The 21782-nt window shown below is 41.0% G+C and overlaps 1 protein-coding gene across 2 annotated transcripts in view; it reads left to right on the top strand.

The window, feature by feature from the left end:
* LOC142499661 (alcohol dehydrogenase 1-like) overlaps positions 1–18467 on the top strand; it is a 38801-nt gene extending 20334 nt beyond the window's left edge. The window contains exons 4-9 of one of the 2 annotated variants that reach the window (XM_075609352.1): positions 3641–3728; positions 3813–4032; positions 8586–8846; positions 11870–12005; positions 15909–16047; positions 18194–18466. In XM_075609352.1, the coding sequence (XP_075465467.1) occupies positions 3641–3728; positions 3813–4032; positions 8586–8846; positions 11870–12005; positions 15909–16047; positions 18194–18218 (869 nt within the window). In that variant the 3' untranslated portion in view covers positions 18219–18466. Of the gene's footprint in view, positions 1–3640; positions 3729–3812; positions 4033–8585; positions 8847–11869; positions 12006–15908; positions 16048–18193 lie in introns of both variants that reach the window. The other variant, XM_075609362.1, reaches the window with a different exon arrangement.
* The last annotated feature ends 3315 nt before the right edge of the window (positions 18468–21782 follow it).

Here is a 21782-nt window from a genome sequence, read left to right on the forward strand (position 1 = left end):
CGGTTGGTGTTCCCGTGATTCGGTTGTGTTCCCGTGAAGCGGTGGGACCCTCGTTGGGGTTCCTGGAGAAGTACCTGGATAGGATCAGACGGATGCATCGCACGTCTGACCATTTGAGAAGAGTGTTGCAGGCCCGAGCATCGGAGTGCTCAGAAGGTACCCCTGTATTATATGTGCACCAACAGGCCTATTAATTTAGTGACTGCGCAGTCACCCACGATCTCCGTAGGAGTACGGGACATTGGGTGGGGGTTACAGGACACTGGGTGGGAACACCAGACATTGGGCAGAAGGTGCTCCAGTATTGCATAAGGTTATGATGTTATGTAATGTGTTATATGTTCATAAGTAAAGTCCTTAGTTATTATATAATCACTGTGTGTGAGGTTTCTGATTGGGTTCCTATGTAGGGTCATTCTACACTTCCATAGAATCCTACATAGGTGGAGGCGCTGAAAGAAGATCCGTTCCAGAGGATTCACCCCAGGCTCTCATTAGCGGAGGCTCAGACCTCCTGTGAGCCTGCAGGTATACGCACCACACCGGTAACACTGCATGTTCTACTCACCCACACTATATATGAGATTGGGTGGGGTGGAATACCCGTTACACAGTGAAATGCTGAGATCCAACTATTGTACCCATCTACAGATGCAGCGGCCGTTATTCGAACACTTCACGCGTTGTATACCTCGGAATACCCATGTCATGGCGCGTGATTTTTTCCAACCGTACCGCCTTAAGACGCGAGTGGAGAAAATGGCATTTTAGTGTTCTGTTTTTTAAACACCTGAAATTGACACAGTAGCACAGTACTGTACACATTACAATTCATTCATTTCTACCACGGATACGCAAAGAATTGCACCCAAAGAAATCAGAATCCATGAAATTCAAACAAATCAACCGCGGTAAACACAGGTGTGCCTGGTGTGCTTGGCGGCGTGAATGCCGCGTGGAATACAGCAGAGCACACGAAAATGGCTCTGTGAAATGTTCGAATAACGGCCGCTGCATCTGTACATTGCAGCATATTCTAAACTCACAGATCTGCATAGTGGCAGTGCATTGTTTAAGGGGCAGTCCGTCCTATGATTAACGTGAACTAAGGACAATGGCATACTCAATAGATTTGTTAAATAAATACAATTTGGACAAGTTTAAGTATTATTATTATTTTTTTTTTAAACATTATCATGGTAAAATAAATGCATTTGAAGGTTTTAAAATCTTTATCTAATATATTTTGGGGATTAAAACTGTCAGTCCTCAAAGCCGTAAGTAGATTGTTCTTTTTGTTTTGCTCTTTGCTAGCAAAGGAACGATGATGCAGTCGGTAGTAAAACATAAATATAAGTAGTGGATATAAAAATTCAGTGTTGCCGGAAAAAGCAAAGCATATGAATTTTTCTCAAGATTAGAAACAAGTAAAACAGTTACTTTAATGACAATTACATTTTTTCAACGGAAGCCAATAACACTGATAAAATTGTTTAAAAAATAATAATGATCCTGGCCCTTTATTTGCATGATATAGATGTGTGACTGCATTGCCACATGGAGCAGTAGTGAGACGTAATGCAGACGTACGTGATTGTTTTTTGCTGCCACAGCAACTTCTGCAAACTGCATGACAAGGCTTTTCAACTTGCGGCCCAGGCCAAGCCCGGCCCCATATGGCCTTGGAGTGGCTCCTGAACTCTGCCCCGGTTAATGCTATTGCAGTTGCTCAACCAGAAAAATAAAACTTTTATGGTGCTTGAACAATTATTGAATCACAAACTTGATCTGTGGAATGAAACCCAGCGTGCGCTGGTGTCCTTAGAAATCAGCTCTGCTGCATGAAACTGCATTATCCCAGACTATTCCAAATTATCATTGCTTGGGGTGAAAATATCAAATATTAGACATGGAATATCCTTGATATAAACCAGAACTGGACTTGAAAGCACAATGAAAAATATTTAATAATTAAAACGATTTAAAAACAAGGTATACAGTATATAAAAAAAAAACATGACATATTTGCTGAATTGTGATTGTGACCAAGGAAATTCAATGTCTAATATTTTGATATTCTCATCCCAACCAATGATAATTTTGAATAGTCTGGGATAATGCACTATGCTTGCCCTTTTTTCCTTCCATTTCTCTGCATGAATGACCGCACCACAAGTTACGGAGGAGTTTCATGCAGCAGAGCTGATTTCTAAGGCTGCGTCCATAGAGGGGGGAGCAGTTCGGAGCCGCGCTAACGACGATGAGGCTCGCCTGCTGAATCCTGTGCGATTTCATGCACATGCAGGCGAGCCAGCGTGCGCAATAGGGAAGCGGGGGGAGGCGGGGCAGTGACGTCGCTGGGCCAATAGCCCACGCCGCATCAACGTCACGGCGCCGACATCACGGCGCCGTGAAGTTGACACTGCTTCACGCTGATTGGATGTTTTCAGCCGACAGCGCTCTGAAAAACAGCTTCGCCTGTCGGCTGAAAAATCCAACGCGTCAGCACTCCTGCGGACGCTCGCGTGAGCCCCCTCTCAAGGCATCCTCATTGAGGATGCAGGGGCTCAGTGCGGAGCGCCCGCACGGCTCAGCACGGCTTCCCATGCTATGGACGCAGCCTAAGGATACCAGCCCACGATGGGTTTCATTTCACAGATCAAGTTTGTGATTTAATAATTGTTCAAGCGCCATTAAACTTGTTTTTTTTTCCTGGTTCTATACAGTGTATTCTTATTTCTCAAGAAAATCAGTAGGCTTTTTAGGCAGCTGATCGACATTTCTTTCATTGGACACATTACCTGGATATTGCCCCAGAATTTCCAAGGCACGTTTTAGAATACTCGTCGTCGCACCTGTAAGTTGTTTGTCATTGGACACTGAAAGATATTGATATTTACATGTGCACGTTATATATTGGTCGGCACTTATCACATTTTTATATGTTGTAACTAGCGCTTTACACTAATCATCACTTCACTTAGTTGCTCAACCAGATAAATACAAATTTTCACACTGAAACTCACTATAAAGCTAATATAATTATTTGGTACAGATGTTATAAATGCTTACAAACTGTTAAAGTTTTATTATGGACATACAGATGTGGTATATCCGGGCAAGAAACACCTGGGGTATATTAAATGGGTCAAAAACCCACCCTGCAGTGGATGACGTAACTTATTCCATACTAAGCGAGAGATCCTCAGCACATATGGGAAAAAGAAACAAGAGAACATGGTGTAAAACAATTTACTGATAAAAATAAGAAAAACAACTCATACATTTCACTCATGTGTACAGTAGGTGAGCATAAAGCCTTTATAGCATATAAAGGCATACAGATCTATCCAACTTTACAGTTTGCTTGGCCACAACCATGCGGCTTGCGGACCGGAAGAATTAACGACCTTGGAGGTCCCATTGAAAAGAATGAATCCCCTTTCAGCGTCGTCGCAGCAGCCCCCTCCCCCAGCAACTCGGCTTTCCTGCATTTCCTCCGCGACCATGCAAACTGTGAGAAAGAGAGATAGAGAGACATCCTCCACTTCTAGCAATAGGAAACTGAGATATTCCTCTGACTAACACATTGTATGCCAATGACAGCAGAGTTTCTGAGAGTCCTTTTAATTTTTTTCAGGTGACAAAGTAATTCCCTTGTGCATCCCACAGTGTGGAAGGTGCAGTTCTTGTCTAAATCCAAACACTAACTGCTGCCTTAAAACACAGTAAGTTATTTATATTTGGTTTTCTGATATACCACTGCATAGAATAGTGGAAAAATACATTCTTGCGCTGTGTTTTTTAAATAGCCTTATCGAGTCACAGAATCTGATGCCGGACAAGACATCTAGATTTTCATGCAAGGGGAAGATTGTGTATCACTTCTTATGGACGAGCACCTTTTCTGAATATACTGTTGTGCCTGTTGATGCCGTCGCAAAAATTGATGATGGAGCACCCATGGATAAAGCCTGTCTCTTTGGTTGTGGCTTCTCCACAGGATATGGAGCTGCAATCAACACTGCTAAGGTAAGGGCATAACAGAAAATAAATTCCACTCGCATGACTTCCCTTTAAATGAGTTTGTTTCATTAAGAGGCGGTATTGAGTATAGCTGCACACTTCGTTAGGAAAATAAATCTTAATATAAGTGAAGCGCTTTAAAAATGATCCCTACTGTCTGCCCCCTGTAATCCCCCTAAAGGGCTCTCATGTAGGTTAACATGCCTTCCAAGATTGTGTTAGGTAAAATCCAGACATTATGGAAATACAAGTAGATCACAAAATACACGTTATCTCTGTTTGCAGATCATACTAGGACCGACTGGGAGTTTAGTAGGCCGAGTTTAGCAGGCCCCGATGCAGAGTGAGTATGCTGGGGCCTCTTACCTCCTCCGGACTTTGCATCTCCTCCTGCTCCAAAGCGTCGCCTTGACGACGCAGTGTCACATAACATTTTGCCTGCCCTCGCTTTATCATGGTAATGGGGCATCATGTGAGGTCCCGTTGTCATGGGGACGCGTCGTCTCACGGTAGCTGGAGGAAATGCCAGCACTTACAGAGGCTCTGCGATCTCCAGCAATTACAGTTTAAATGTAGTGATGGTTAATTTGATATCCTTTCTTATCCTTGAAAAAGGCTAATTTCATTTCATTTTTTTTTTTTTTTAAATACATTTTTCTTTCAGAAAACTGTTGTGCCCTTCTTCTTTACTGTTTAATTTAACTACCACAATATTGAACTGTGATTACTGAAGTAATAAGGGGCTGGGGAAGAGCACAGGGCCTCTGTAAGTGCAGAGCCAGATACAGTCGCACCAAAGGCACTGCCATGAAGCTGTCACTGTCACTGTATTTTATTATCTATCACAAGACTATTGTGATATCATAATTGACAAATCTAAATTAAGAGCTGGATTCTTTCCAGGAATGATCAGGTATAGGATAAATAACGATAAATCTGAGGCATTAAACATTAACATCCCCAAAGAACAAGGTACATATATTTCCCTCAATTTCAACGTTTAGTCGAAGAACCAACCTATTAAATACCTGGGAATTTTCCACACTTGTTCTTATGAAACTTTCCATTTTTTGCATCAATTTTAAAACGTTATAGAATAGTGGTCCAGTTATTATTTTCCTAGATCCATATAGTTAATTCAAACTGTACAAAGTAATCTTCGACCAAGGATATTTTACTGTATTCTGTATTGCTTTCATACCCTCCTTATTCCGGTACCTATGACAATTACAAAAAAAGTATATTAACATTTATTTGGAATAACAAGAACCTAGAATTAGTAGCTATTAATAACATAAAATCACAAATAATGGAGTACTAGCTTTACCACAGGTTAACATAATGTACTATGGGTGAAGGAGTGTCTCAGTGAGTAAAAGACACTGAGTTTGAAGCAGGGTAACCTGGTTCAATTCCCGGTGTCGGCTCCTTGTGACCTTGGGCAAGTCACTTTATCTCCCTGTGCCTCAGGCACCAAAAACATAGATTGTAAACTCCACGGGACAGGGACTGTGTCTGCAAAATGTCTCTGTTAAGCACTATGTAAAACTAGCAGTGCTATACAAGAACAAATTATTATTATTTTTATTATAGGGCAACCCACATAAGCCAATTAATATACTGGCATAATAAATCAACATCAACAAATGGGTAGGAATTGAGGCATCTACTTTGAAGGTAGCCTAGATATGCTGCTATTCCCCGGTCACCTAGATTATCCATACAACAGCACTCATTATAAACTTGAGATTCAATAGGAGTCTAATATAACCTCACAAATAAAAACTCCACTATGAGACCTTTCTTTGAAAATTCAGACTTTCAAGACTCTTTCTTGATTCTGTCTCCTCAAGACTTTCAGAAGTGGTGGTCAAAATGTGTATTTAGGATCAATAACCTTATGTCAGGGAATAGAATGAAAATATTCACAATATTGTAAAGAGCGGTTGGTGTGCCTAACAAATACTTTTTACAATACATTCAATTGAGAGGGTTCAACAGTTTAATAGCTCCTACTGTACCTTTGATCTCACTTATTTGAATACCTATGCTTGAACCCAAAATGATTAAATGGTTTAATCTCACTACTATATGGTTCCCTTGTAATGAGAGATTCTAATGAGAAACCTATATTTATGAAAAAAATGGGAGGAGTTGTGGAATGAGCTATGATCTAGAACATGGGTGCACAAACTTTCTGTGCTGTGCCCCCTGCCTGCTCAGCCCCTGTGCTCGCACCCCCCTCCCCCTTACCTAGGAACTGTCATCAAATGACACCGCTGGGTCATGTGATGTCACATGACCCCACAGCGTCATTTGATGTCTCGTTGCCATGGTGACGCGTCGCCCGAAGCCAATGTTAGTCCATTACAGAGGCCTCGCTTGCTTCCCGGCATTTAATTCAAATGCTTTGGGGAAGAGTGCAGGGCCTCTGCAACCGCCGCGTACCCCAGTTTGTGCACCCCAGTTTGCGCACCCCTGATCTAGAAGATTGGGAGTAAGAAGTGGTTTCAATGTTGCAGATGGAGGCAAATATGCGATAGTGCTCCATAGGGTAGCTGAAGCGCTGGGCTAATTAAAAGACATATTTTTCATAAAATTTTGGGTGTGCCTAGTTCTTTGAGATATATATATAGATATATATATATCTATATATATATAAAATGAATAGATGATACCATACGGTAGCCTCTATTCATTTTTTTATTCATTTTTGATTATTATAGCTCGGCTAACATGGTACCGAGTGAGTAAAAGACACTGAGTTTGAAGCAGGGTAACCTGGTTCAATTCCCGGTGTCGGCTCCTTGTGACCTTGGGCAAGTCACTTTATCTCCCTGTGCCTCAGGCACCAAAAACATAGATTGTAAACTCCACGGGACAGGGACTGTGTCTGCAAAATGTCTCTGTTAAGCACTATGTAAAACTAGCAGTGCTATACAAGAACAAATTATTATTATTTTTATTATAGGGCAACCCACATAAGCCAATTAATATACTGGCATAATAAATCAACATCAACAAATGGGTAGGAATTGAGGCATCTACTTTGAAGGTAGCCTAGATATGCTGCTATTCCCCGGTCACCTAGATTATCCATACAACAGCACTCATTATAAACTTGAGATTCAATAGGAGTCTAATATAACCTCACAAATAAAAACTCCACTATGAGACCTTTCTTTGAAAATTCAGACTTTCAAGACTCTTTCTTGATTCTGTCTCCTCAAGACTTTCAGAAGTGGTGGTCAAAATGTGTATTTAGGATCAATAACCTTATGTCAGGGAATAGAATGAAAATATTCACAATATTGTAAAGAGCGGTTGGTGTGCCTAACAAATACTTTTTACAATACATTCAATTGAGAGGGTTCAACAGTTTAATAGCTCCTACTGTACCTTTGATCTCACTTATTTGAATACCTATGCTTGAACCCAAAATGATTAAATGGTTTAATCTCACTACTATATGGTTCCCTTGTAATGAGAGATTCTAATGAGAAACCTATATTTATGAAAAAAATGGGAGGAGTTGTGGAATGAGCTATGATCTAGAACATGGGTGCACAAACTTTCTGTGCTGTGCCCCCTGCCTGCTCAGCCCCTGTGCTCGCACCCCCCTCCCCCTTACCTAGGAACTGTCATCAAATGACACCGCTGGGTCATGTGATGTCACATGACCCCACAGCGTCATTTGATGTCTCGTTGCCATGGTGACGCGTCGCCCGAAGCCAATGTTAGTCCATTACAGAGGCCTCGCTTGCTTCCCGGCATTTAATTCAAATGCTTTGGGGAAGAGTGCAGGGCCTCTGCAACCGCCGCGTACCCCAGTTTGTGCACCCCAGTTTGCGCACCCCTGATCTAGAAGATTGGGAGTAAGAAGTGGTTTCAATGTTGCAGATGGAGGCAAATATGCGATAGTGCTCCATAGGGTAGCTGAAGCGCTGGGCTAATTAAAAGACATATTTTTCATAAAATTTTGGGTGTGCCTAGTTCTTTGAGATATATATATATAGATATATATATATCTATATATATATAAAATGAATAGATGATACCATACGGTAGCCTCTATTCATTTTTTTTATTCATTTTTGATTATTATAGCTCGGCTAACATGGTACCGATACCACTACATCTATACAGGCATACCCCGCATTAGCGTACGCAATGGGACCGAAGCATGTATGTAAAGTGAAAATGTACTTAAAGTGAAGCACTCCCTTTTCCTCACATATCGATGCATATACTTTACTGCAATCGTCAAATACGTGCATAACTGATGTAAATAACGCATTTGTAACAGGCTCTATAGTCTCTCCGCTTGCGCTCAGCTTCGGTACAGGTAGGGAGCTGGTATTGCTGTTCAGGACGTGACGACAGGCGCATGCGTGAGATGCAGTTTGCCTATTGGGCGATATGTACTTACTCGCGAGTGTACTTAAAGTGAGTGTCCTTAAACCGGGGTATGCCTGTATATATATATATATAAAACAATCTGTTTTATGCAAATCATTGTCATTTAAAAATGATCAGATTAATTTATGTTTTTGTTGCAGGTTGATCCTGGTTCTACTTGTGCAGTGTTTGGTTTGGGTGGAATTGGCCTATCGACCATAATAGGCTGTAAATCAGCAGGAGCTTCAAGAATTATAGGGATTGACATAAACAAAAGCAAGTTTGAAAAGGCAAAACAGTTTGGAGCCACAGAATGCATCAACCCAGAGGACTTTACCAAGCCAATCCAAGAGGTCATCGTTGAAATGACAAATGGTGGAGTGCACTATTCCTTTGAGTGCATTGGAAACACTGATACCATGGTACATAATTGGCAGTTATTCATTTCATTTTACTCTTTTATATAGTGCTGATAATGTATTTAGCAGCATGTGGTACAAGCGATAGTGGTATAAAATGTCAACAAGCTAAACCAGTTTTTCTCTATTACTCAGAAAAAAATACAGTACAGAACGAAGGTAAAAATTAAATTTTTCTTGAAAGCAAATAGTGGGCCATGTAAGAGATGTGTGCAGAGGTTCATATAATGGAGGCCGATTAGGGTGAAATTATATCTTGGCTTTATTGAGCCTTTTCCTTTATCCAGGCAAAACATACAAAAACAACAAAATAACAAACCGCTATCCCTTTGTAAGGGCTAACTTACTTCCCCAGACACTATCTGCAGGACTGGAGGGATATTCCCATTACCAGCCTATCAACCCAAAGTTTCAGGAAGTACCTTAGCAGCTGGCCCTCCATGTCAGTCTCTGGCAGATTCCTGGGTCCTCTGTGTCCAGGAAATATACAGTAGGTCTCTGGGTGTCTTAATCTCAGCACAGCCTTTGTGCTCAAGACAGTGTCTGTGTGCAGGCTTCTCTGCTCTCCTTCTGTCAGCCCAAATGTGAGCTAAGGAATCTCTCTCCTGTGTCTCACTTGAGGCTTTTTACATAGCTCTCATTAGTCCAGGTGGAGACTAGTTAATTGAGTGGCTGCAATTAACTATCTCTCTGTTGGATTCTCAGAGCTCTGAGGCTGCTTTATTTATACAGGGATACGTCCCTGTTACAGGCCATTGCATGGAAATCTCTATTTTTGTTAAAGATTTCTTTTTTAGAGATGATTCATTTAAGACAAAATGAGCATTTGCACCTTGCCTGTTAGTCATATATTTGTATTTCCATGCCTTTCAATTGACATTTATTGGGGTTAGTCATTAACTCTGATGATGCCAATTAGGGCACTATCGTATAGAACCTTCCATTCAAGTCAATGGGAGTTTCCTTGTGATGATAATTTAATAACACCCATTGTGCGGATTTCCCTTTTATTCCTGCTTCTCAGTTACCCTATATGGATCTGGAAAAAAAATCTCCCCCGTATACATAAACCCGGACCTCCAATGGGATTAACAAAAAATACTTCATATAGAAAAGTAGTGTGCTAAAAAGATACAGATGGTAAAAATGGCAAGTGTACAGTATTATTGTCTGAAAAAAAATTAAAGTGTGGCTCTTTAAAGGGCCTACACTTAATTCAAATGGTCCAAGTCCTACCGCCCCAACGTAGTTCCAAATGAAGTGCAGTTAAATAGACAGCTTGCTTCCTTCTATGTTGCTCTGTTATGTAGAGATCACCCTCTCAATTGGAAATCATAAAAAAAACCTCCACAGTGTAGTATATAACACAAGCTTTAATAAAGAGTAAAATACAAAAACATCTATAGTTGCAGACTTTTCTGTGTCAGCGTCACTATTCTCCCACCTGTGAGCCCTAGCCTGCGTGCCCCCACAACAGTGTCTTGGCACTCTCGTCCTAGTGGCATGTTGTCACGGCCCAAGAATCTATCCGTTCAGGGGGATGGGAAAAATGATGCGTAGTCTCCCAACGCGTTTCAATAATGACAATTTTTTTTCATTAAGGGATAGTGCTTCCATAGTAGGGATATTCATTTACACCTTCAAAACTAGGTTGCCAAAGTAACCTCTACTGCATATCAAGAATAAATATTTTGTAAATATATATGCAACTCAATATAAAAAATGCGTATGTGTAAAAAGGATATAAATATAAATAAATATTGCTTAAAATATTAATTAAAGAGGTAACCTTAAAAATGGATGCACGTTTCATTGAAAAACATTTGTCATTTCGATATTCAAATTAATTGACAGTAACATTTCTAGTCTAACAAATAGATAAGCATATGCTAATGCTAGCTATAGATAATACATTTTGATAAATCATAATTATAAAGATTAGTAAAAAAAAGAATAACAATATCAGGATAACCAGTATCTCCTATACATTGCTTTAATTAATTTTTGTATTGCCAAAACGGTTGGCTTAACCTAAAATGCAAACACATACTTTATATTCCATTCTGTCGGAAGTGAGCATTAGTAATACTTTAAAAAGAGATTTGCTCAAATCTGAAAGGTATGTAAAATGAAGTACAATCCGATTTAATGCCAAGTGATTAGGTCATACTGGCTAAATCTTCATTCAGACCAAATACAAATAAGAGCTTTCATAAACGTGGACAAAATGCATCTACAGTAGGACATGTAAATACGTGCATAAAAGAAAAAGGATGTTCGGCTACAAGAGCAGTTCATCCTATGAAGTCTTATTTGAACTGTTACACTTCCTGTGTAATATATTTATTAGAATGCAACTTGGTCTTCAATACTGTACAGTACATTGGTACAAACACAAGATTGTTGAAAGAACTTTGTTTAGAACATAGACGTGACATCATTACAGGTGACCAAAAACAGTTTTTCGAAGTCCTTTAGTGAAAAATGCAATTGGGACCCCAAATTCGTCACAGTCACAGGTATAGAACAGATTTTAGTTGACCCCAGGGGTAGAGACAGATATAAGAAATTAAGTAGACAAGAGATGTATAAGATGCAAACATTAACCCGTAAATGTCTTAATTTAGATTTAGCCTATATGACCTAATCGATTAGTGTTGAGCATATTTTATTTCATTTAAATTCCTTTTAGGTTTGGGCAAATTTCTTTTTGAAGTATTAATAATTTACACCAACAGAATAGAATGTGTGTGTGTGTGTGTGTGTGTGTATATATATGTATATGTATATATGTATCTGTCTGTCCTGGGAAAGAGCAACATCTGGAAAACCTGTAGCGTGGAGAATTCATAATAATAGCACACTCTGTGCTACAATATGAATGTATTGAAATAATTTCCACCTAATAGATTATTTTGACATATTTGCTTATTTGACTGTAAAGAAATATAGATTAGTCAGTTGACTGATGTAAGGTTCATTTATAAAGTTTTTGCAGAGCCTCTCCCTGTCTTCTCCTGCATTAGAAAGCTGCCCTGGAGTCCTGTCACCTGGGATATGGAACCAGCGTAATCATTGGAGAGGCTCCCTCAGCAGCACAAATCTCCTTTAGCCCTCTGATGCTATTTACAGGGCGTACATGGAAAGGGAGCATATTTGGAGGTACAGTTTGGAACAAGCAACTATCAAATGTTTAACCTATACCTTAAACCAGTCTGTTTGACTGTTAAGCTCTTTAAAAAGGCTATTCTGCGACAGAGTATCCAAAATTCCCGCTGTTCTGTAGTCGCAGTGAAGTTATTATAAGAGATTGGGGATTAAATGAAATGGATAGTCAAAGAACTATATTTCTTTAAGATATACGTATGGGCACATGCATCAAGTGCCAGTATAGGTTATTTCATACCCATTCCGGCTTTAACTCCCATTCAAGTCAAGGTGAGTTGATGACAGAAAGAGCGCGGCAACGGTATTGAGAGCTTACGGCTAGAGACTGATCCCGAAATCCTTAAAAAAAAAAATAGATTTGAAGCAAGGGGTCTCTGGAGCTGAATCCCATGGGTTCCCATGCATCCTGAGCTGCACATCTGTAGGAATGCTGGTATCTCTCTGCAGTTTCAAAGTGCCGGTCACGTGGGCCAATGGGAAGCCGTGACCGGGACATTTAAACTGAAGAGAGATACAGGCATTACCTACGGAGGTGTGTATACTGGGAAGCATGGGGTCCCTGGAGCTCTAGAGACTCCCAGCTTCAACCCTATTAAAAAATAAATTAAAAAATTATGTAGCCCCGATCCCCTTGAGCTTCCCGAGATCCCCTTCCTTGCGGGCAGCGTGGTCGCGGGTGCCGCCGGAGGCAGCGACGGACTCGCCAGCTGCTTGAAAGGGTGGGGCCGGAGCAGGGAGCGCTCCGAGTCCTGGGAGTCTCGGCGGCACACCCGGCTAGCGGGGGCCGCCATTACAAAGGCGCGCGCATGCGCAGTGTTCGCACATGGGCAGAAGACACTAGGGAGCTGCGGCGGCCATTAGGAAGTCGCGCATGCGCAGTACGAGCACGCACGCGGCCCCAATGCAGCTACAGCCTCCACGGGACTACAACTCCCATGAGGCCTAGGGAGGAAAGCCCCAAGTGACCCAGAACAGCCAATAGGGCTCAAGGATTCTCGGCAGTTGCATTTAGATACATTTCGCGGGCTTGCAGTGTGTCAGTTGGAGCTGGGAGCTGGGTGAGTTAGGGTGTGTGTGCAGGGAGCAGTAGCCCCTAGCACTAGGCCTAGTTACCCCCCAGAGGCCCCAGATAAGTTACCATTCCCCCAGTTTGTGGTTGCTTCAGGGACAGGCCCTACGTAAGGAGATTTGCCCCTTTAGCTATTTGGTTAAGTTAGGACACCCTCAATGTCGCGCAGCCTGATTCCTGAGTTTGGGCTCAGACCCCTCAGTTACATAGAGACTATCTTCGTGGAGGCCACGCCAAGCAGTGACTGTGGCCTGCCGGTTGCCGACAGATCCCCGTCGAGGTACAGATGGTGCGGAGCTGTGGTGATATTATCCACGCCGGAATTCACCCCACGCGTAGGAGGACATCACATCGGATAAGGCGGATCCATACCAGTTGTATAGTGGTACCCGCGGGCTGGAGCCCCGGGCAGGTATCTATAAATAGTGCACCAACACGTCTAGGGATAGCGATATCTCCAACACACATGGGTGGGGTTTGGACATAAGGTACTTTGGGGAATACCTATGTTGATGTGTGCACCCGGTGCACGTCCATGTGCGTGTGTATACGCATCATTCTGTGTGGTACAGGGTACCGAGTTATTATTAGTAGCAATAGTTAACAGTTATTAGCATACACTGTGTGCGTGTTTTATTATTGTGGTTCCTGTAAGAGGACCATCCCACTCAGGTGGGAACCCTTACAGGTGGAGGCACTGTGTACGACGAATCAGGTAACCCCAGGCTCCCAGTGGCGGAGGTTCAGGTCTTCTGTGAGCCTATCAGGTAATGCACCACACCAGGTAACATAAGTGTAGATCTCCCCACATGGTCCCTATCTGCGATCGGGGGGGGGGGGGGGGGGGAAAGGTGTTACAATTATATATATATTAAATCTCCTAGTTCAGCGCCTATCCTATGTACATAATGGCCAATATGTTAGCCATTATATACATAGGCAAGATAAGCTAAAACAACCTGAAATAGATTATAAAATAGTAATAAAAATAAATTGCATTACATATTAACCCCATAGTCCACGGATCAACTCATGGATTTCTATGATTAGCTGACCATAAATGACTACAAAAGGGTTAATATAAACAAAACTGCAGTACCTACCCCCTTGGTCCCCTTAGTGGGTAGTAAAGCATCACCATGCAATGCTTTACTAATCGCTAAAGTAACCAAGGGGATAATCCCTCCTGCCACCTCCCCTGAGAAGCGCAACAACCCCCATCCCAAACTAAACAATCCCTCTCCTCACCACAGCAATGGGCAATAGCTCTATTAGCCAAACGTGGCTCACAGGGATATAACCCATAGAAAAGCATTAAAAAAAACACATTTAACAAAATATAGATTACAATAAAATAAGAATGTGATCAAACAATAGCCTTGTAATCATTATCAATCAATAAACACCATAAGTAAATAAATAAAGGTTTCACTTACGCCTGCCGGGATGGCACCATCAGACAATTCCAATAAAAGGCCCATGCCCAATCATAAAAAGAAAACACTTCTTTTTTTTTTCTTCGTTCTTTTATTTTTCTTTTCTCTTTCATCTTCCAGATGTTTACTTGTCTTTTTCCTGTCAAATGAGATGTAACAAGCCTTATATAAGGCCTGGGATGTCACATTTGACTAGTCATGTGATCCCATCAATTTTACCTGAAAATTACATCTCGGCAAAAAGGAAGCAATGAAATGGTACTGTACATCAAGCAAACTGATTATTACCATATATCAGTTGCTGTCTGCAAGATTGGGTTTACTTTGTTGACTGTAGCAATCTGCCAATATATCTTGCCTTTTTCTTTCTTTATATTTTTTCCTTTCACATCACCAGCCAGGAGCAAAAGCCGCAGAGCCCCTACTAATCATTATCAACCACACAGTGTCGGTTATTGTGTCATTGCTTTCCAATTTCCAATTTCAAAGAGAAATGCTAATCACAATAGAAAATGTGTTCTATTATCTCAGAAAAAACAACGAAATCAATCAGGAGGTTTATTTTGGTGAAAAAACAAAATGTAATCTCCCAGCTAAAACCTACTACTTCCAGTGCAATTACACTACCAGAAATAGTAAGACTTGTACTTGGTATAAGTTTAAAAAGACAGAGTTTTCCTTGTTTCCTTTTCCCTTTCTCTTGTTATATGTTAAGTTTTTATTTTGCAGAGTTGTAATGATTTAGCGATATTTGTTCCATTTCTATTCATTGTAATCAGAACTTTTACATTAAAACATACAATAAACTTTATTGTACCCATACGGTTCATAACGCCATGTTTCCGAGTGTCCCTTTTGTAAAAGCCATAATCCACTTTCCAAATATCCATGATCTCCTAGCCAGAGTCAGGACTACTGGCCCAGGTCCTGTGGAGGAAGTGGTCATGGATGACCGATACCAGAAGTCTGAGCCCACACTTCCGTGGTTGGTCGGCTGGTCCGACTCCCTTTCTCCAGCAAAGGCTTCTCCGCCTGCTTAAAACAACGGCTCAGCGACACCCCCTTTATGCTATAAAGTATGCCCTTGCTCAACCACTGTGCCATGGCCCAGAACAGGTTCGAGTCCAGGACCCCAAAGTGGTGAGTGGTGGCAGGCTTGTTCCTAATGTATTAACAGGTAAAATAATGGTCGCTACATCTATACCAGCTTTTATCACTACAAATTTATCTTATATATTTATAAAAAACCTTTCTGATTCATGAACTAATACAATCCACAGGTTAATAAACTGGCTAAAAAATAAAAAATAAATGTAACCAGGGGTCAGAGCACTTTGTCACATTCCTGTTTTTTATGCTAGCAATTTATGGTCAACATTTGTATTTTTTCAGGCTGGAAGAGCAAAGAAAGTGTCCCGCGGCTAGTTACTGATTACATGAAAAATAAATTTAATTTGGATGGGTTAGTGAGCCACACTCTGCCCTTTGTTCAGATCAATGAAGGGTTTGATCTTTTGCGTTCTGGAAAGAGGTGGGTAATGTTACTGAAGACTGTAACAATAAAAATAACAGATCTGGTTGTATTGCTTGACTTTAATTTGACGTACTAATTCCAATCATTCATCCTATTACAAGTAACATTTGTAGTCAGTTGTGTTTACTAAGTAAATATTAACTTTACATCTAGAGCCTAGGCAATGGATGCGTTTTTTTTTAAACATCATTGAATACAGCATTTTAAAATCTGATTTAAATTGTTATGTACCCACTATGGAATCTGTCCCCTTCCCTCTCCCCATTCCCCCTCCCAATTCCCCTGTCTCTCTCTCTTTCCACCTCTCTCTCTCCCTGTCCCTCTCTCTCCCCTCCCTTTCACTCCATCCCCCTCCCCCCTCCCTTTCACTCCATCCCCCTCCCCCCTCCCATCTCCATACCTCCCGTATTACAAATTATTGCATCTGGGATGTTTTTATAATAGTAAGATATTTGCTGTTGGCAATATCTGGAAAAGTTTCATACCATCACAATTTTTTCACACGTCAAAAATACTGAATACTGATATAATGATTGTGCATGCTCCCTGCTGAACTCAATCAAAATCTTTATAAAGTCAAGTTGTTCCCAGGTTAGAACATTTTGCTGTCCCAACTATCTTTCAGTTAACTATCAGTTAACCCTTTCAGTGCCAAGGGGTCGTGCCACCTCTGTGGCCACGGAGCTTTCAGAATGTGTGCATCATGTGACCGCATTTTAGAGCAATAATGTGATGCTGTTTCTGTTCTTGCTGTTGGAGAGATATGACAGGGACGGGTAGGGCCACCCATGGGGGGAGGGGAGCAGAGCCGGGACAAGTATCCCGGGCATGGCAGAGGTTGTTTCCGCTTTCAGGCCCCTCCGCAGCCGCCAAGGTTCTCCTGAGCTGCTGAGGGCCTGCCTGTCTCTCCTCCCATGCCAGGCCTCTGATTGCCACTGGACCCTCTCTTTTGCCGGTGCGCGTCGGAAGCTGGACTCTACTTCCAGGCGGGACCAGCTTCCGTTATGCACCAGCGAAAGAGAGGCCTGACATGGGAGAAAGGCAAGCCTTGTATGAAAGAAAGACAGGCCCAGCATGGGAGAGGCCTCAGACCACCAGCAAGAAGTGTGTGGTTATTACATTGTGTGGAAGGGGGAGGTTATTGCATTGTGTGGGAGTGGAGGGTATTGAATTTTGGCTGTTGGAAAGGGGGCTATTGCATTTTGGATGTTGGAGGGGGTGGGGGTATGGTGGGGTGGTAATATTATTGTGGGACGAAATTCTGTGGGGAAGGGGGAGGAAAGTGTGTGTGGCTGGAGGGGGAAGGGGGAATGAGTGTGAGGGGTGATTGAGGGAGTGGGATTAAGTGATAGGAGAGGTGTTTAAGTGATAGTTGAGAGAGTCTTTGGTGCTTGTGAAAGTGAAAAAAAATACATAGACGGGGGGGTGATTGAGGAACTGGCAAGCAAGGAGGTGTGAAGGAGGGGCTCGCAAGGCCAGAGACATGGGGGGGCATAGTCAAAACTCTTGTCCTGGGCCACAGGAAATCAGTCGGTTGCCCTGTGAAGGGGGCGGGCTGACCCTTTCAGTGAATTACGTGATTGATCGCATACAGCTCCTAAAAATTGTAAGGATTCTGCTCGATCCGTGACGGATTTTTCTGCCAGTTTGGATTTTCCAGGTCGCCTTCCTTTTCTGCTCAATTTGGCCATTTTGGTTACTGGTAAGCCTGCTATATAAGGCTGCACTTCCTAGTGGGAGTCGCGGAGCAAGGTTCTAACGTTTGCAGTTCCTGTTGTCTAGGCTGTAACGCATTACCCTTGTCTGTTTTGATTTCCATTTTGCTGACCCCTGACAGTGACCCTGACCTCACTCGAGGGAGAATCAGAGGGGATTATAACAATCTGTTGCATCAATTCAAGATGTAGAGGTCCATATATATACGGAGAGGAGCTATTCCATAAGACACCTTCCAGCGCTGGAAAACCCTCTATAGCCCATAAACTTGTATAGGCTGTAAGTTGTCTTTCTGTGCTGGAAGGTGTCTTATGGAAAAATCCTATTTAGTGAATGTGGGCCATGATGTTTTTTTACCTCAAATGATCTATGCTAAAATGAATATATTTTCACTTTATGTTCATGTGTTTTTTTTTTCTTTTTTAAGCATCCGCACCATCCTGATGTTCTGAGGTCCTAAATTGCAAAAGTTTATGTGAGCATTATCAATCATCCCAGCGCAATGTAATATTGCTTACCATCAAGCAAACGGAAATTACCAATAACTATTCTAATTCTAAATTAGTGATGTCTATTTCTCATGGAACATTTTTCATAACTTTTTTTATATTTTCTTTTATATTTACAGAATGTCCAAAAAATAAAATGTCTAAATATTGTATACATTGAAACGCTGTATGAAATAAAACAAAATGAATTGTATTTCTAAATGTGATTCTATTTTTCTTTTGAGAAGTTGTTACAATCTATAAAATTGCTTTATATTGTACAATAGTATTTTTTTTTTTTTAACTGTTGTTTTGATAGCTTTGTACAATACTGGTACTTATCAACAAATGTCACCCAATAAAATTAATAAAATACATTCAAAAGATTTTGGAGCATAAATCTCACTAACAATTATATTCTGTACATATTACAAATGTGTGAAACCAGTAGAGGGAGCACTGTCACTAAAAACACAATTGGAAGTCGTATATATGTATGAGCATAAGAGACAGTAGAGATTCTAACGAAAGCTGTATTTTTTATTATTTTTAAACTTTTATCCTTTTTTTTTACTTTTTATAATTAGGAAAATATCTCTCATGATGTACATTAGTGACCAGTGCTGCTAATTATAATACAGTATGTTATCTTCTAAACAGAAAAGGTAAGTGGCGGTCAGCGCAAAAAAATATAAAGCGATAAACACTTATTCATAGTGATAATACTTTCTTCAAGAATAGTGATAAAACAATAAAACAATGCTCACTTGATGGGGGTTAGATGGGAAAGATATATTTATGTATATATAGAAACTACTTGCACCGGAGATGGTTTTTTACATGCGAGTTATTGGATACTCACTTTTAACTAATAAATTGCAAAGTTTATTTCTTTCCTGTGGCTGTCATCCCTATTGGTTCTAATGCGAGGAAGCTGGGCGTCTGTACATACAAGATACAGCGAGACCGAGGGATGAACAAGCAGCGGATGGAAGGAGGCACAGTTAGTACACAAAGAACCCTCTTATATGAGTCAGTCTCACACACGGCCGTGTGAGTACAGTTTCTCTATATACATAAACATATCTTTACCATATAACCTCCATCAAGAGAGTATTGTTATTATTATTCTTGAAGAAAGTATTCACTATTAAGTATTTATCCATTTATGGTTATTTGCGCTCATCGCCACTCACCTTTTCCATTCTACAAGGATCAAGGGAGGATCCTTTTTGGTTGAGCAGCATCACATTACCGGGCCAGTATTATACCATTTGGTTTTCTGTGCATATTTTTATAAATCGATGATTTTAATACAGTATATACTAGAGGGAGCGCCACAGATATTCTCTATATTCTAAACAGAGAAAGAAGGATGTCCTTCGGCTCGTAGACCCAAGCAAAGGTTCCAGACATGAAAGAAATGCAGAAAAAACACAGCAGTGTATTACTGAGCAAAATTACTCAAATATCTACTCAATAAAAAAATGGTACACTTACAGATTGACTTGTTTCAATTCTATGAATATGGCTTTGCTAACCAGATGATGGAGGTTCAGTTGTTATATAACTTTAGATGAGACTATGCTTCCAGATTAATCAGGATAATGGCTTAATGTAAACAGAAAAGAAAATATCATGGCACAATAAATTTAATAAAACGAACTGGCATAAAACAATAATACACTCACAAACAGCACTTGTTTATTAGCGTTTTGAATAGTTTTCCACCATGTGACGTTGATCTCTGTTCTCCTCTGTCCTGGTCCACTCACATTTGGGATCCGTAGGGTCTCATTACTAGATCCCCTTCACCTCTCAATGTCTGCTGCGCTTGTCTCCTCAAGAATTATAAAAAGGGAAACCTGCAGCTCCCCTTCTCCTCCCTCTTGACTCATGCACAGTCTGGAAGAGGTAAAATGGCAGTGGTATCCTCCGGAGTGAGCCCGCATCCACACATCGGATCCCTGATGAAGCAGTTTGCGAAATGTGTTCGATTGCATCTCGCAGAAAACCTTAGTATCTGTGACGTGTAGATTCTCCCACACTCAATTGTCAGCTGACTGCTCCTGACATGGGTGCCCGTGTGTGGGTGTAAAGATGAGTGTCCAATAAAATGTGAAAGATATAAATGGTTTACATCAGGTGAAAAAATGGGCTCTTGATCAGCAAAAGTGGAGAGGACTTCCACTTGGGAAAAAAAGAGACAATAGAATAATATAGTCTAACAATTTAAAATGTATTGGAGATAAAATGCAAACTCGCAAACAAAAGTTTTAAATCAGTGTCGTTGTTTGCAAATTCACATAGATAAGAGCAAACACAGGTTCTTAGATAATGAGTCGTTTATTGCCTTACAGCATACCTCGTTCATTTTATTTTTTATATATGTAAGGCCTATCTTTTTACCTGCAGCAAACTTCTATATGGGGGAGCGCGGTATTATGTACAGTTTCTCACTAATATCTTACAGCATAGAGTATGATCATACGCGAAAGTCAATGATAGACTCTGCAAGGGAAGGTCCCAAGCCAGCTTTATATACACTTACTGTATAATTTTCTTTGTCTAACATCGGTTACTAGGCAGAATATAATGACTATTTCCCATGCTAAGCCTATCATCTTACAGATCATTAAAAGCTGGTTAAAAAAGCTCTCTATAGGAACCAGGTACGTTTTGTTACTAAAACCTTGGGCATTGAGCTACAGGTACAGTTGTAAATCTACTGTCAGCCAAACGCATTCATGCCATACACATTCTTTCACACAAAATGTATACTTGAGACAACAGAACAGACGAAATCGTAACAGAACACCGCCGACAATTCTTCTCCAGAGACCCCCCAGTCCATTTGAACAGTAGCCTCAATATATAAAAACCTAGGAAGGGTCTCACGCTTGGTCCCTCCTGGTTCCAGGTGTGATAGCCGGTAAAAGTCCACAAAAGTTCTGGCTGTGTGCCAGAGTTTACAGCCGTGTTCCAGTTTAGCCGGTTCTCCATGCATCTCTGGGTGGTGAACTGCCTGGAACTTTGCTCCGATCCCGTCTCTGACAGATGCGACGTCACTTTGTGACGTGATTCGGGACCCAGATGATCTCTGTGTCTCAGTGCGGGAGAAAGAGGGCAGCTGTGGGCATCGAAGAGATGCCGTGGGACAAAGAAGTTTGGTGACAGCTTCCATGTTTTTAAAGATGTGATGTTATCTTAAAGGGAGGGGAGCCAGCCAATCAGGTAGTATATGTTTCCCTCCCTTTAAGATGGCGTCACTTCAGCAAAAAATAAATAAATAATGGAAGTCATCACATGGTATACCCACCAATCGGATTGATAGATATAGCATTTGATGCCTTGCCCTTTTTGGAGTGATGTGTGTTACAGGAGACCAGGAATTTAAACCTTAATACCGGGATCATATCACTGAGCAAAACCAAGAAGTAAAACAAATTGCGATTTGTTCCTTAGAAACAGACGTATATACAGTGAATTACTATAAACAAGAGGAAACACACTTACTTGGGGTCTGGG

This window comes from Ascaphus truei, chromosome 1, assembly GCF_040206685.1.
Source record: "Ascaphus truei isolate aAscTru1 chromosome 1, aAscTru1.hap1, whole genome shotgun sequence".
Taxonomy (NCBI): Eukaryota; Metazoa; Chordata; class Amphibia; order Anura; family Ascaphidae; genus Ascaphus; species Ascaphus truei.